The sequence below is a fragment of the Theropithecus gelada genome, chromosome 8, assembly GCF_003255815.1.
Source record: "Theropithecus gelada isolate Dixy chromosome 8, Tgel_1.0, whole genome shotgun sequence".
Classification (NCBI taxonomy): domain Eukaryota; kingdom Metazoa; phylum Chordata; class Mammalia; order Primates; family Cercopithecidae; genus Theropithecus; species Theropithecus gelada.
This window is the reverse complement of record NC_037676.1, coordinates 65,404,664-65,422,475: the sequence shown is the minus strand read 5'-3', so window position 1 is coordinate 65,422,475 and position 17,812 is coordinate 65,404,664. Positions and strand designations below refer to the sequence as shown.

Genomic DNA, 17,812 nt, shown 5'->3' with positions numbered 1-17,812 from the left:
TTTTTTTTTTTTTTTTTTGAGACTGAGTCTGGCTCTGTCGCCCAGGCTGGAGTGCGGTGGCCGGATCTCAGCTCACTGCAAGCTCCGCCTCCCGGGTTCACGCCATTCTCCTGCCTCAGCCTCCCGAGTAGCTGGGACTACAGGCGCCCGCCACCTCGCCCGGCTAGTTTTTGTATTTTTTTTTTTTAAGTAGAGACGGGGTTTCACCGTGTTAGCCAGGATGGTCTCGATCTCCTGACCTCGTGATCCGCCCGTCTCAACCTCCCAAAGTGCTGGGATTACAGGCGTGAGCCAGCCACTGCGCCCGGCCGATATTTTGCTTTTATCTAAATATTCCCTATGACTACTTCAATCCCTTTATTACACACAAAATTAGAATTCAAGAAATACGCATAAGTCTTCATTACAATTCCTCCAATATCCAACTGTCCTGTTGAAAATGAGGGGAAAATGGGGAGTGTGCTAAAAACATATAGGCAAAAAAAAAAAAAAAAAAAATGTATTGACACACAAGCCTGCTGAGCCCGGGTCACAGACCAGTAGTGTTATATGTAGCCTGCTGGTTTTGACAACACAAAACAATTCTGTAATTTTCCTATCTGAACAAATACCTTAGATAGAGAGTCCAGCAATAATCAGTGCATCATCCAGAGTCACCATGATCCTATCCACATAAACTATCAATCCCAAGAGGTAATGCAGACAATGTCAGAAAAGCCTTCCTTGGTACCAAGAGTGGGGCATTAGGATTATTCGCTGCTGCCACTATTTCCTCCTGCTACAAAAAACAAACAGGCCTTCTCTTTCTCTTTTGCTTTAAGCGTAGTATTAAAAGCATGTAAGTCAATAAGCTCCTTGGAATGGATAAAAAATAGGGTAAACTGTTACCCTCCGTTTACAAATGGTATGAAGGACAAATGGTATGAAGACAGATTCCTGTCTTCCCCATTAAAAATATCAGGATAAGGCCGGGCACGGTGGCTCACACTTGTAATCCCAGTACTTTGGGAGGCTGAGGCGGGTGGACCTCCTGAGGTCGGGAGTTCAAGACCAGCCTGACCAACATGGAGAAACCCTGTCTTTACTAAAAATACAGAAAAATTTGCTGGGCATGGTGGTGCATGCCTGTAATCCCAGCTACTCCAGAGGCTGATGCAGGAGAATCGCTTGAACCCGAGAGGCAGAGGTTGCGGTGAGCCGAGATCAGGCCATTGCACTCCAGCCTGGGCAACAAGAGTAAAACTCCATCTCAAAATAAAAATAAAAAAAAAAAAAAACAGGATAAGAGACCATAATTTCCTACTCAAATGTGGGCTGTGACTTCCTTCCAAAGACTTCGTACAGTACAGAAAGTGTGGGGGGGGGGCGGGGGACGGGGAAGGGAGGGAGAGTAATGTTATAAAGTGGAGAAACCTAACAAACTCTACTTCAGCCAGGTGATCAAGGTCCAACATCAACAGTCATAAAAAGCTGGTGCTATGTATCCTTGATTGGACACGATAGAAATGGCACTTTACTAATGTGGTGTTTCCTCCCCAAAGCCAGTCTAAACATAAGAAAACCACCAGCCAAATTCCAAAGGAGCAGCATTCTGCAAATCTGATGTTCTGGTGCAGATAGGAGTTTTAAAACATTATCTAAGTATGCCTCAATACGATCAAGGTCATCAAAAACAGTAAGAAGAAACCAAAACCGTCACAGCCAATAGGAACCCAAGGACACATGACAACTAAAGGTAATGTGGTATCTTTGATAAGATCCTGAACCAGAAAATGGGTATTACGTAAAAATTCGGGAATTCTGCAAAATTCACTAACATTTTAGTTAGTGACAGTGTATACTGGTTCATTCATTTGTAAGATGTTAATCAAGTGCAGGGTGCTGGGAACTTTCTGTATGGTCTTTGCAATTTTTCTGTAAAGCGGTACTAAAAATTAAGGTCTATTTTAAAAATACAAATATAATATGAAATGGTAGAATGTAAAAAACAACTAGGATTTTTTAGGGACACACATTATCTTGCTTCTCTTTACTAATGCTTAGAAAAGATGGACCTTTTGTACCACTGGACCATAATTCACGGAAAGTAGTAGTCATATTTGATCAGTTCCAAACATTTATTTTCTGGGCTATTACGTATACTTTGAATAAAGGATGATTATTAAAAATCATACTGGCCAGGTACAGTGGTTCATGGCTACAATCCCAGCACTTTCAAAGGTTGAGGCAGGAGTTCAAAACCAGCCTGGGCAGAAAAGGGAGACTCTCTTACCCAGAAAAAAAAAAAAAAAAAAAAAAAAAGCATGTTTGGAAACCAACATGTTATATATGAATATATATAATATCACTTTCAAAAAACCCATTCACCATTGCTAGAATAAAGCACAGCCTACAAAGCTACCTATTTAAATCATAAATTATAAAATATTAGAACTACAAGGAACTTGAGATGCCTTCTACTCCAACCTTCTGATTTTATTAATATGGACACTTAGAATAAAAGAAATATTTGATCAGTGTCAAGCCTACTAGTTGGAAATAACTAGGTCTGGTCTTACAACTCTCAATACTGAAATCTTCCCCTAGACAGTAATCTCATTCTGGTTATAGATTGGTCTCTTAGAATTATCTAACACTGTTTTAAGTAACATTCTAATATCTAAATCTTTAAGTGTGTTCTATGAAGGAAAAAGTATGGTGGCAGAAGAAGTGGGGAATCTTCCAGCGTTATTAACCCTGCATTCATAACCTTCCTTAAACAGTAAGCTTTACAAAAACAATTTTTCATTTACATTTAGTCCTAGCGTTATACAGGTAACTAAAATTATAAAGGTGATAAATTCTGAATTTGGTGCACTATTTACAAATAAATCACATTTAAACTGCCACTACTTATGGGTTATATATACATATATATACACACATACACACACACACACACATATATATATAGAGAGAGAGAGAGAGACAGTTCTTTTTCTCACTATTGCACCAAGAGAAATGAAAGAATACATCAAGATTATGCAATGGCAAGTACTGTGATTAGAAAGATAGCAACTTTGGTCAGTTAACTTCTGACTGCAAGAATATGTTGGTTCATAGACTAGAATGACTAAATCCAATCACCAAGCAAGATAAAGCCAAGCTAAATTAGGCCCTAACTATGATTGACTGTCCTCAATTTTAATATGCTGATGAGACATACACCCTTGCTCTCTCTAGATGACCAGTAACAAAAAGGAGGATTCTGATGCTGCTGCAGTGTAGGCACCTGGAGCGACTCTTTAAGCTTGTGCCTGGGTCACAGACCAGTAGTGTTATATGTAGCCTGCTGGTTTTGACAACACAAAACAATTCTGTAATTTTCCTATCTGAACAAATACCTTAGAGAGCCTAGCAATAATCAGTGCATCATCTGGAGACACCATGATCTTATCGACATAAACTATCAATCTCAAGAGGTAATGCAGACAATGTCAGAAAAGCATTCCTTGGTACCAAGAGTGGGGCGTTAGGATTATTCGCTGCTGCCACTATTTCCTCCTGCTACAAAAAACAAACAGGCCTTCTCTTTCTCTTTTGCTCTAAGCGTAGTATTAATCTGTTTAATTCCTCTACTTCATTTAAATAGTCAACTAGAAGGAGTGATATAATCTATTTGTACGTGAAAAATATATCAGGAAATCCGTAAGAGTAGGCAAAAATGTTACATTTTCTGGCAAGTAATACATACTCATGAAGATAAAATGGAAAGAACACAGATATGAGTGAACAATTTTTATTGAAACCCTCAAAGATTAAAGAGGACCAAATGGTGAGTTTGGGTACCATAACAGAAAATCTCACCTAACTGTACCATCATTCACAGGAATGAACAAACCCAAACACGACAAAATTCAAATTCTCATGTAATTGCTACAAGTGAATGTAAATGAACTAATCATTTTATCATAACCTTCCTTTAATCATACGAAAAAGGGAATTTACATGGCATAACAAAAGATATGCAAAACTTAATGAAAACACAATTCTCTTAAATTTCTTAAACTTATTTTTAAAGGATGCAGAATGCACTTGAAATGATTAAATAACTTAAGCTGATTCTTTTTTTATTGCAAACTGTTTTAACATCAGCTTAACCCCCATGCATGGTATTCAAAAAGAACACAGCTTTCGAATTAGAAAGATCACTTAAATTAAAAAGAGAAATTAAGAACTAAAATTAGGAAAAGGCTGGATTTCTTTTGAAAGGAATCTTCAAGTACCAATATGTATAGAGAAATACTAATTTTGGTTACAGTTTCCTCCTTACTGTTAAATATACAAACTATAATACCTTTCAAAATAAAATACCCACATAAGATAACTTTAATAAGAAATATTCAAGCCAGAACTTGGAAAAACATTAAGCAAGAAATTTACTGGGCTGATAATGTCTTAATTTGTGATCATTCAAACATTTGATGATGTGTCTCCTTTTGTAGACCCCAGGCTCTCTCCCTTTTGGTCCCCACAGTTAAGAGACATTCAGCTGGTTGTACTTGAGACAACCTGTAATAATTTCATTTAGAGGAAAAATATTTTGCAATATAATGACAGACCAAGAAGGAAGAGAAGGTGGGTGCTCTGGAGAAAACTTATATGAGAAAAACACAAAATTATCACTTGAAAATAAAAAGTTTTTTTTTTTCCAAAGGAATGCTGCACCCATTTCACTTAAGATTAGAAATCCAGGTTAAAGGCACTGGGATGTACTCCTCACCATGAATAGACTCTCAATTACACTTATTCACATGTCTGAGTCTATTGCAATCAGCCTGCTTGCTGAGTGCTTCCATGACACTCTTACATAAAAACCTAATGTAAATTAAACATGTTTGAAACCGTTTATAATGTAACTAGTTTTATAAAAATATCCAGAGTTGCTAATAAAGCACCAAGAAAAAGAGAACCTCAGGGGGAGGACTCAGATCCTTCCTACAAGGTCACCCTTTTATAATATTCTCTAATAGGACCTCCAGAATGACAACAGTCATCTTTGACATGTCCTACCTATGTAATCTTAGGGATGTAGAACATTGCTGTGGTGACTATACCCAAATGCCACTTTTCATTATAAATAGTTAAGAGACATGTTACAAGATTTCATGGCTTACTCTTAAAAAGGTAAAATAGGTGCAATTTTCCTTTAAGAAAGTCTTTATTTTATAACATACCATTAATATTTTGATGTTCCCTTCAGTAAACACTGATATAACTACACTGGGACTACCAAAGAACTGTGTAGTAGCTATGGTTATCTACAAATACTGTTTTCACTTGAATACAGTATTTGCACATTTTAAAAAAACATTGTACGAAACAAAATTATATAAATGAAAGCCTCAAAGAAATATCCATCACTAGGTTTTTGAGCTGAAGTGACCAAAGACCATAGTAAATGCAAACATTTCTAAACATGATGTAAACATAAATGAAGTAATGCAAAAACATCAAGGTATTCAAATCTACTGTATTGCTATTTTCACCCTTAATGTATCTTTCTACATAGCTTTCTCCTTTTGGAACGGTAATACATGGGGCAGTACATTATTTTCATAACCTTATGCCATCAAATCAATTAATACAGATGCTTGACACATTTAATTATACAAAATCAATTTGCTTCAAGATACAAAATTAATGTTGATATGTAATTAATGAAAAAAATAAGATGTTAAAAAGATAACTATAAGAATATCCAGATATATGCTGTATTCCCACTGATATAGATCTGATCAATAAAACATCAACACATTCACTTAGATACTGATTTAATCCATGGATCAAGGCCATATTTTCAAAGTATTTTAAGGATGCCAGGACACTGCAAAAGCTGGAGAAAAGAGCTGAGGAACAATATATGCTTGCTAAACAAGAACTATGTTTATTTAGCTAGTGAATACCTAGAGTAATAAATTTTTACTTCATGATAGCAATCAGGCTCGCAAACACCCAGAAATAGGAATTAAGGGTTTTAAATGTAGTTATAAAGGTCATAAAAAGTCTGATTAGACTGAGGTACATTTACTCAAAATTTTGAGATTCATTAAGTGGTAGCAAACAAAATAATTCCTCAGACAAATGCACATTTTTCAGTATACATATTAATGGGGGGAGGAGGGAAGAAGAATGTGCATTAACTGGTGAAATCCACCAAGCTGCATATCAATATTCTGTTACACCAAACAGTTTGAAGACAAGGGAAATGTTCTAATATAATTTCAGATTATGTTTCATTTGGCTAAAATAGAGCTTAAGGTTGCTTTGCCATATTAAAAGTTTACTACAATAATTTTTCACATAAACATTTAGACTTGAACTCCAGGACTAAATATGGCATGATTATTTTGCTTTTAATCTGTCAAATAGCTAAAAATCGACAATTTAAAAACTACAACAAAGAAAAAGTTGAAGCAGTGTGACTCTTACATCATTGAACCACTTCTAATGGTTAACTGTTAGTATTTAACAAATTCAAAGAGTTAATGAATCCTTGCATTCATTCAGTCTTCTGTGCCTTAGCTAGGATGCATAATTACAAAAGACAGCAGATACTGGTAAAAGCTTCAGGACAGAAAGTGCTTGACGAAGTTACAGTTCTCAAGTGTGTTTGGTGAGAGTATAAGGGCAGATGCGCTGATGAAAACCATTACGAGAAGAGTCAACTTTGTGTTAAAGTGTTCAAAGATGTCACCTTAAGCAGAAAAAAAGCTTTAATAACGTCTTCTTTTAGGCATTTCCAGAGTCTACATCGTTAGTGTTGTAAATTTAACAGGACATCTTCATATGGTTATTGTTTGTTTCTATTTCTCTCCTGAAAAAAAAAAAAAACACAAAAAGAATTACAATGAAAAACTCTCATTATTTAAAGATTTAAACTATATGCACATATAATGTAAATCATCTCCACATAAAGTTCAAGTACTAATTCAAGTAATTAAAAACAACTGATAATTACCTCTATATACCATAGTGAGATTATCACCACAAAACATTTTAAATAAAGAACTCCCAAACACAAAGACCACAAAACATTTTAAATAAAGAACTCCCAAACACAAAGACCTATTTCAGGAGAGTATAGATCCTCTCCACATCCCTATTGTTTGTTTATGATGAGAATATAATAACGTCTTTATAACCTTTCAATGAGTTTTTGATCTTGAGGTGTCAGACTAAAAGCTATTGGTTGAGGTAGGGGTAGGAGAAAAAGGTTAAAAGTTGCATTAAACTGCAGTACAATTGCATTCAATGAAGATTTCAGATTAATAAAAAAACTTTAAATCACAAATTTCCTCCATATCTTACACTCTCTCTTTCAGCACACTATAACTTTTCGCACTAAAAAGTAAAACGAGGCCAGGCGCGTGGCTCATGCCTATAATCCCAGCACTTTGGGAGGCCGAGACAGGTGGATCACCTGAGGTCAGGAGTTCGAGATCAGCCTGACCAACATGTCTCTACTAAAAATATAAAAATTAGCTGGGCGTGGTAGCAGATGCCTGTAATCCCAGCTACTGGGGAGCCTGAGGCAGGAAAATCGTTTGAACCCAGGAGGCGGAGGTGGCCATGAGCCGAGATCGCACCGTTGCACTCCAGGCTGGGCAACAAGAGCAAAACTCCATCTCAAAAAAAAAAAAAAAAAAAAAAGATGAGTGTTAGACAAATTCAGTTGAATGCTGGTTTATAACATAATTGGGAGAAAAATTATAATTCCTATTTTAAAAAGCAAAAACTACTTGAACAAAAGTTAAACTGAGTCAAATAACGTTTATTAGTAATCAAATATTTTTAATATTTCTGATGAAAAAATGACTAATATTGTACATGCCTATCAACTGAACACATCAAGTAGTTTGTACAACCTTGTTTTAATGTGTAACTTAGTGGTTCTAAAACAAGTATCAGAGTCACCTACCTGGATGGCACGTCTGGGCCCCAGAGGTCTGACATGGAACGTGAGAATCTGAATTTCTAACAAGTTCACAGGTGATTCTGGACTGCTGGTCCAGAAACTGTACTTTGAAAACCACTGGTGTTTAACACATTATGAGACTCTCACTTTGCTTTTGCTACTCTCATTTTATTTTTGCATGAGTAAAAATAAAATGTTCTGTAACAAATACAAATCATATTTTGCAAGTGGTCAATTTAGTTTTCCATCCCCTGAAAACTGTATTGTAAATTTCAAAGAGAACCTCAGCTGTTTGTTACTAAAAGTCCTTTCTTTTTTATTTTAATACATTCCTGAAATTTGCAGAGCATTATTTCATACATAAAGCTAATAAAAGAAATGTCCTACTACATAACTATAAATGAAACTATTTCATAGACTAACGAGTATCGGTGAGATACACTGAAATGGAAGACTAAAATAACAAAAACAGACACAGCTAGCTAGATTAAGTACATTTCAAAAGAGTAAGCAAAAACAAAAATCCCACAATATCAGCAAAGGAAGAAAAGATAAAACAAGGATTTGGTACCATGAAGCTGTAGTCTAATTTTACAAAGGTCCTACAACTTTTCACAAACCAGTTGAAACATAAAGTTTAATTCACTGCTAAAGGAAACAAATAGCTTTAGATGAGAAATTTAGCATACTCTAATAAGCTAGATACGAAATACATAGAGAGATTAAGTAAAAAGATATAACGGCAATCTGCTCATTCTCACCATAAAATAACTGATCAAAACTTGAGAGAAATTTCTCAACTCCATGAAGAGTCCTAGAAACTACAGGAAAAAAATGCAACTTTTCTTAAGGATAAGTTAGACAAAGAGTAGTTTAATGCCAGTAAGATGATCAGTTATAACAATGAGGACCACATGTTATGCTGTTTCAGTTTGAATTGTAATCAACTATGTACTTTACATGAATCACTAAAATATACAGATTACATATATATCTATCTATATATAAAATGCATAACTCCCAACTCAATGGACAAGGGGAGAACAAAGAAAATACCCCAAAAGGACAGAAAAGGAAGAATGAGTTTCAAAAAAATCTAGATTAGAAAGCACAAGAGGGTAGAAATACACATTTGTATCATTTAAACTAGGAGTCACAATAAATGTAGGCCCATCAATGAAACCACCATATACCAGCTAAGAAAACTTTAAAATCCCATTATACATAATTTTTAAGAAATAAACCTAACACACAAGGAAAGAGAAGTTAAGACTAATAGAGACATACAATAACACAAAGCAAATGAATACTCATACAACTATACTAATAACAGACAGTGGACTTAAATTCAAAACCACTGTTGGAGACACAATGGTCACCACATGCTACATAACAGTTTTTGAAAAGCTGTAACAATACTAAACTAGAACTACAATTTTAAATATATTAGTAAGTTGTCAAGTACAAAGAGAAGCTGACAAATTTCTAAGAGAGCAGGAGAACTTAACACATTTACACATTAGTAAAAATATAGATTGAGTATACAGAATACAGAAAACTGAGACAAATAATTACAAGGTACATATTTTACCAAGGTATACAATGAACTACTATCCAGTGAATCTTAATGTCAAAGAATTAGTATCATACAGATCACATTTTCTGACATCAATTTTGGAAATAAAACAGATAACAAGGAAAAAAAAATCATGTTTGGTATTTCTAAAACACAGTTCTAACAGTCTCCAAAACACCATAATGGAAATTAGAAAAGAGAAACAAAATTAAAAGCTGACGTTCTAGAGGAGGGGAAAAAAAAACAACAGAAAAGTCTCTGAAATCACTGATTTTTTAAAAATGAAGTCTAGATATGAACACTTAGTATTATTAGTAAATGAAAATGTTAATCATGCTAATATGCCAATAAATCTGAATGTTAAAGACAAAAAAATAACAACTTTAAAAAGGTGGAGTTACTAAGAAGTGCTTGGATTCAGTATATATTTGAAAGTAACGTCAACAGGACTTACTGATGGATTAGATCAGGGGTTAGAAAGAAGTATCAAGTATGAGCCCAGAACTTTTGGCCTAAGCAACTGAAAGGAGAGTGGTATCATACCATCTCCTCTACTAAGATGAATAAAGTTTGGAGCAGGCAAAAGAACAGGAGTTATGGCCGGGCACGGGGGCTCACACCTGTAATCCCAGCACTTTGGGAAGCTGGTGGCAGGCGGATCACCTGAGGTCAGGAGTTTGAGACCAGCCTGAACAATCCCATCTGTAGTGAAAAAACAAAATTAGCTGGCTGTGGTGGCACATGTCTGTAATCCCAGCTACTCAGGAGGCTGAGGTAGGAGAATCACTTGAACCCGGGAGGCGGAGGTTGCAGTGAGTCAAGATCGCGCCACTGTACTCCAGCCTGGCCAAAAAGAGTGAAACTCCGTCTCAAAAAAAAAAAAAACAAACAAACAGGAGTTACAGTAAATTTAGGCTGCTTATGAGACAACTAAATAAAGATGTCAAATAGGCAAGTGGATACATGAGTAGCAGACAGGAGAAAAAGGTCCAGGTGGAATACAAATTTGAAAGTCCACAGAGCATGGTAAAAATCCATCAACTGAACTCAAGTCCTCCCAAAGTTTATGATCCATTTTTTAAAAACCTCTGCTTTAAGACCAAAAAAACCCCACATTTATATTAGCAAGATGGACTGTGTCTGATAGTGTTTATTAAAATATTTTAACACAATATCTATGGGCATACTATCAGCTACAGACCACTAGAAGCGTGAGACTAAGAAACGATGAGCGGCCAGGTGCAGTGGCTCAGGCCTGTAATACCACACATTGAGAGGCTGAGGCTGGTGGATCACCTGAGGTCAAGAGTTCAAGACCCGCCTGGCCAACATGGGGAAACCCTTTTACTAAAAATACATAATCAGCCAGGCGTGGTGGCATACACCTGTAATCCCAGCTACTCAGGAGGCTGAAGCAGGTGAATTGCTTGAACCCACAAGGTGAAGGCTGCAGTGAGCCAAGATTGCACCACTGCACTCCAGTCAGGGAAAGAGAGCCAGACTCTGTCTCAAAAAAAACGAAAGAAAGAAAAAGAAAAAGAAAGAAAGAAATTATGAGCTATCAGTGATATCATTAACTTTTGATGTTATTATAAAATGAGGTATTACATAGTTAACATCATAATTACATGTACTGGTATGTTGTTGGAAAGTAACTTGGGGATAAAGGAAACCTGAATTACACAAAAACAGCCACGATCCCATATACTCGGAGAAGGACTAGCCCCTAGTTACACTTTAGAAAAAGACACTGTGGACAGATTCTGAAATTTAAGGGCTGAATCTCTTGAGGAAACACTAAGCAGTACCGGGCTTCTTCCCCACCGTGAACTAAGCAAATACACTGGAGACAAGCATAGGATCCTAGAGCAAAGACTGGAATTTGTCACATGGAAATGAGCCCGGAAGGAAGTTTACTGCGAACTCCTGTCTTTTTCACAGAGGTTAACAAAGGAGCTAAGACTTCCCTAGACTTCAAACCAGGAAACAGCCTGAAAACCAAGACTTTCTTCAATGTCCTAAGAGGAGCCTACCGCATGCCCTTAACAAGACAAGACAGATAAATGACTTATTCTCCTTGTAATCTTCTGTAGGTTTATCACCATTAGCAATATTTCAGTAACCAGAACTGAGTCTAAATGAGCCACAAGGGAAAAAGTAACTGTGTATCTAAAAGGCCATAGCATTCAAAAGGAAAAGAAGAATAAACACTGAGAACATAAATAACAATAAAACAGAACTGCTGAAGAAGGGCAGTGAATATCTGAAAAAGAGAAAAAGCAATCATATTACTTGATATGAAATGCAACGAACAAGCTAGGAGCAGTGGCTCACGCCTGTAATGCCAACACTTTGGGAGGCCGAGGTGGGCAGATCGCCTGAGGTCAGGAGTTTGAGACCATCCTGACCAACATGGAGAAACGTCATCTCTACTAAATAACACAAAATTAGCTGGGCATGGTGGCACATGCCTGTAATCCCAGTTACTGGGGAGGCTGAGGCAGGAGAATCGCTTGACCCTGGCCAGGAGGTGGAGGTTGCGCTGAGCCAAGATCACGCCATTGCACTCCAGCCTGGACAACAAGAGCAAAACTCCATCTCAACAAAAAGCAACAAACATAAAAACAATTTTGTAGCTTAGAATCTTGATTTTAAAATTGAAAAATTCAGTAGATTAATTAAGGGAGAAATGGTCACTGCTTCATTTGTGGAGTAGAATATTAAATCCAAGAAATATCTCACATCACAGAGCAAGAATAAAGAAATGGAAAGCACAAAAAAAAAAAAAAAAAAAAATGAGAAGACAGATCCAAGACAAAAATGAATATTCCAGAAGTAGAAAAAAGAACAAACAGAAGGGTGATAAACAACAAAAAATGTCACAAAGTCTTTGATATTCCTCTTTGCGGTGGGTGGGGCCTGATTTCCTCAAGTGTAGACTGCACAGTGCATGACTTGCCTCTAGGGTACACAAAGGAGAAAACAGTACATTTTATGGTGGAGAAACCTAGCAGACACCACTTTAACCAATCGAAGTTAAGATCGCTAGTAATAAGATATATGATGAGATGAAGAGGATACATCACTTCTGTGGTATACTTCTTAAAAATCCATAAGCCCTAGTCTAATCATGAGAAAATATCAGCCAAACAGAAATTGAGGGATATCTTACAAAATACCTGACAAGTACTCCTTAAAAATGTAATGGTAAACAAAGCAAGATGGAGAAACTATAACAGCTTAGAGGAGAGTAAAGAGACAACTAAATGTAATCAATGTTAGTGTCCAGACTAGATCTTGAAAAAGAAAACGACATCAGTGAGAAAACTGGGAAAATGTGGAAAATCTCTGTAATTTAGTTAATATTGTACCAATGTTCATCTCTTAGTTTAAATAACTGTACTATGATTCTGTGTTAATATTAGGGAAAATGAATAAAGAATATACAGAAATTCCCTGTAATCTCTGAAACATTTCTGTAAATCTAAAATTATTTTGAAATAAAGTTTTAAAAAATCACTAAATTTAGTAAACTACAACTTGCATACAACTACCAAATAACAAATACCCTATTGCAGAAATATGTGTGTGTGTGTATATATATTCTATAAGGTATTACTATTTTAATGGCTGCCCTGCTTATCCTTATTGTTTATGAGGATAAAAGTGTTACTGAAATTTCACCCAAAAGTTAAAGCCAGGGAATATATCAGACTGCATTTTTTTTTTTTTTTTTGAGACGGAGTTTCGCTCGTCACCCAGGCTGGAGTGCGGTGGCACAATCTCGGCTCACTACAACTTCCGCCTCCCAGGTTCAAGCAATTCTCGTGTCTCAAGCCTCTCGAGTAGCTGGGATTACAGGCTTCTGCCACCACGCCCAGTTAATTTTTGTATTTTTAGTAGAGACAGGTTTTCACCATGTTGGCCAGGCTGGTCTAGAACTCCTGACCTCAGGTGATCCATGTGCCTTGGCCTTCCAAAGTGATAGGATTACAGGCGTGAGCCACCGTGCCCAGCAGACTGCATTTTAAAATTAAGAATAAAAATCACAGTGTGCGTGTTTCAAGAAAAGAAGACGTTCATAAACGAACAATGAAATTAAAACATCTAATAGATTCAATTATTTAGGAAAATTAATGACTTACCAGGAATGAAATCTGCATAGGTGGCTGATAGGTTTAAAAAAATTCATGCTAAAGAGTAGAACAAGGGCCAGCTGCGGTGGCTCATGCCTGTAATCTCAGCACTTTGGGAAGCTGAGGCGGGTGGATCACCTGAGGTCAGGGGTTTGAGACCAGCCTGACAAACATGTCAAAACCCTGTCTCTATAAAAATACAAAATATCAGCTGGGTGTGGTGGCGGGCACCTGTAAACCCAGCTACTCGGGAGGCTGGGGCAGGAGAATCACTTGAACCCAGGAGGTGGAGGTTGCAGTGAGCCAAGACTACACTATTGCACTCCAGCCTAGGCAACAAGAGCGAGACTCCCTCTCAAAAAAAAAAAAAAAAAAAGAGTAGAACAAGGGCAGTAGCAGATGGATAAAACCCCAGCTGCTCAAAGCCTGCACATATGTCCACCTTTAAAGTGCTATAATACTTAGATATGCTTCTAGCATGCACTGTCCCAAGAACAGGATGGATCCTCTGGCATTAAAAAAGCAAAGGACAAAATTGTAAAGGAAACAAACCAATTCCGCACTCTAAAACTAATTTCAAAACTATACAATTATCAGGGGAAAGGAAAATGATTATGTTTTGGGGATGGAGATGTTCTGTTTTGGAAATCAACTCTTCAGATTTCTTCAACTTACATTTACATTTTAATGAGGCTCTAGCATTGCAAAATTCTCCAGAGAGGAAATAAACATTTGGCTTCCTAAGTAGACTGAGTTCTACAAAGGGTTATTTATCTTTGGTGGTTTAGAGTACCGTTTATTATTTATCTGTTGAATGAGGGAACACAGTTAAGAAAGGAACTTGCAGAATCTAAATACATGACGACACAGGTTGATTAGAACACAAGATGTGTGCTGGAAGAAATATCAGGAAAAAAGATCTGGTAACGGAGGCTCTTAAAGCCAAGCAAAGGAATGCATATGCAATTCTATTTGGGATGCCAAACTTTGGGCTCTTTTTGATAAAATAAAAATAATTATTATATTCTAGACCGTCTTTCACATGCAGAATTGTTCACTAATAGTTTAAGTATATCAAGCGTGTCAAATGCAGACAATACCAGAGCTGAATCATCTTTCAATAAATTCAGAATTTTCAGCCAAAAACAGTGAAGTCAATTTCACTCAGAAATTAGAGTGCAATGTAAAGTTTGGTGAGGATTCTCTACAATGAAAATGATTAACTCAACATCTGGTAAATTACATTTATTAACTAGAGACCAACCGTAAGTACAATTTTATGCATACAATGTTACTTATGCTGTTAACGAAATGAAGAAATAGTAGTAAAATAAAGGTTTTACTGGCATTCACATAATTTCCTATGTAATGGAAAACATAATATAAACCTTTATTTTTTATTCTAAATATAGAGACAGGGTCTATGATGGCCAGTGTGGTCTCAAACTCCTGGCCTCAAGCAAACCCCCTGCCTCACTTTCCCAAAATCCTGCGATCACAGGCATGAGCCACCACACCTGGCTGTAAATCTCTACATAAATACATGCAATGGCTTAGATATTTCTCTCATTTTTTGCAATCCTTGTTTGATTGAAGACTTAGATATTTCTAGAGTGACACTTCAACATACCTGATTTGTATGTAACTTCCTTGCTTAAAAATTTTAAAAATGACTCCTCAATACTATCAGACTTTAGCTCCTTGAAGACAGAAATTTTCTTAACGAGCTCTATCCCTTAAAATGTCTAGCATGTTCAAAAATGCCTGCTGAATAAAATGTCTTCAACTTGTGATTTATCTTTCCAACTTAATCCCTTTTTCTGTACTGCCTCCCCTCCCTAAGTTTCAACTATTTTAGATTACTTCAACATATCACAATACCCTAGGCTCTGAAAGCCTGTCTTGACTTTATTATGAAATCCTACATATTATCATTCAAGGCCCATCCTAAAAATTCACCTTGACACCCTGAAACTCCCAATCAAAATTGTATTTGCTAGGAATAAAGATAACATGTTTTAAATTGAATAAGGCTTTAATCTAATTTTTTGGTTTACAAATAAAAATTTGAAGACCTGATAATCATAACAAACACTGCCAGACCACCACAAATTCAAATCAGGTAGCACGATTTGATGTAACCATATGGTCCACCCATTAAAAGGTTCAAAAGAGTTGTGGCAGGCAGTACCACAATGGTCTCTGCATCCAGGTATTCGCACCCTTATAAATCCCCTCCCCCGAGTGTGGCCTGGACCCAATGAATGAATTGCTTCTAATCAACAGATTTCAGCAGGGGTTCAATCCCCAGTATCTCAAATTAAAGAATAAGGAAAAAAAAAAAAAAAGAAAAGAAAAATGAAAGAAATTTAAAAATTAAGTTTTAAAAGAAATTTAAAAATTTTAAAAATTTGAAAAAAATTCAGCAGAGGCCACAGGGTGTCACTTCGGTAATTAAGTTACAAAAGACTGTGACTTCCGTCCTGGTAGCTACTGTCTCCTCAGCTTACTCTACTGCCCTCTCAGCTTGCTCGCTTTGATGAAGCAAGCCTCCTATGGGAAAGTCCCATGTGGCAAGGAACAGAGTATAGGCAGGCTCTGGCATACAGCCAACAGGAACTGAGGATCTTAGTCCAACAACCCTTGAGAAACCGAATTCTGCCAACAACCACATGAGTTTGGACGCATATCTTTCATCAGCAGAGTATTCACAATGAGACCTCAAGCCCAGCCTTGACTGCAGCCTTGTGAGAGGCCCTAAGGCTGAGGGCTCAGACAAGCTGTGCCCAGATTTCTGACATGCAAAAACTGTATGTTTTAAGCCAACGACTTTTGGAGAAATTTATTAGGCAGTCACAAGTAACTGAGACAGCAATTCACAACAGACCAAACACTATCCCTACTCATTTAATACAACAAAGGCCAAAGTACAGTGAATGGAGCTGTGATATCTTTCCCTAACTTCAACAGTATTCATGTACGAGTAGGGTAAAATACCCAACAGATTTTTATAAATTAAAAAAAATGTTTAAGCCATTCCAAGAAACAGGTAAAGTCAGTTAAGCACCTCAAACGACGCTTATGGAAGAATAACTCTTATCTTCAGTAAATACAGCTTTCTATTCATGAAAAAATATTTTCTTTCCTTGGACACACATACTTTAAGAAACTGCCTGTCACATTTAAAATAAACTATTAAACTGGAATAATTTAATGATTTAAATTATTTGTGGAAACATAAGATATTTCATATCCACCTAAGGTTAAATATATGTGCTATTCAGGTTATGTAACTGCTGAAGAAAAAGATAAATGAAACACAGCTGACCCTTTAACAAACACTGGTTTGAACTGCAGGAGTCCGTTTATAATGATTTCAACTAAAGAGATAAAAAACGCAGTATTCAAGGGATGTAAAACATGCCTATGTGGAGGGAGAGGCAACTGCAGAGCTTGAGTATGTGCAGATTTTGGTATTCACAAGGGTCCTGGAGTAATCCCCTGTATATACCAAGAAATGACTATAAATGAAATTCTGTCCAATTTAATTACCTCACAATTACAGTATGGAAGAAGTATCTCCCAAAGATCTATGATTAACTTGATACAGTTATCAGCATTGAAACATAACCACTATTAATAATCTGAGAAAAAAATAAAAACAAATCAATATAATGTTAACTGAAGCACCCCCTTTCCAATTCTAACTCATAAAAAATATTTACCAAGTTCAGAATAGAGTAACACTGAAGTAAAAACTCAATCATCTTGACTATTCAAAATACCATTCAATGTTTTTATCAAGTAATTATTTAATTAAATATGTAACATTATTTAATTAAATATGTTACATAAAAGTTTATTGTCTCAAAAGTGTTACATCCTGGGCCCAACTTCACTTTCTAGGAAAACATTCTTCAAATTTTACGATGATCAAAGGAAAAGTAGATTTTACATATTAAATTTGTTTCTGTTAATTACAATCAACCTTTTCAGCAACAGAGAACTATAACCATAGAAAAATTTACCAAAGGGTAATAGGATAGATTTCAACCCACATCATTAAAAACCGCCAGGGAAATGTTTGCTGTTGTCACAGGTATAACTATTTTTGAAGTAATTTCTTCTATGTTAACACAAAGT

General features: G+C 36.2%; 1 protein-coding gene across 7 annotated transcripts in view; it reads right to left on the bottom strand.

The window, feature by feature from the left end:
• Nucleotides 1–3,762: 3,762 nt before the first annotated feature.
• The window catches only part of YTHDF3 (YTH N6-methyladenosine RNA binding protein 3), a 42,782-nt gene continuing 28,732 nt past the window's right edge, over nt 3,763–17,812 (bottom strand). For all 7 annotated transcript variants that reach the window (XM_025394086.1, XM_025394089.1, XM_025394088.1 and 4 more), the window contains one exon: nt 3,763–6,856. In XM_025394086.1, the coding sequence (XP_025249871.1) occupies nt 6,833–6,856 (24 nt within the window). In that variant the 3' untranslated portion in view covers nt 3,763–6,832. The remainder of the gene's footprint in view (nt 6,857–17,812) is intronic.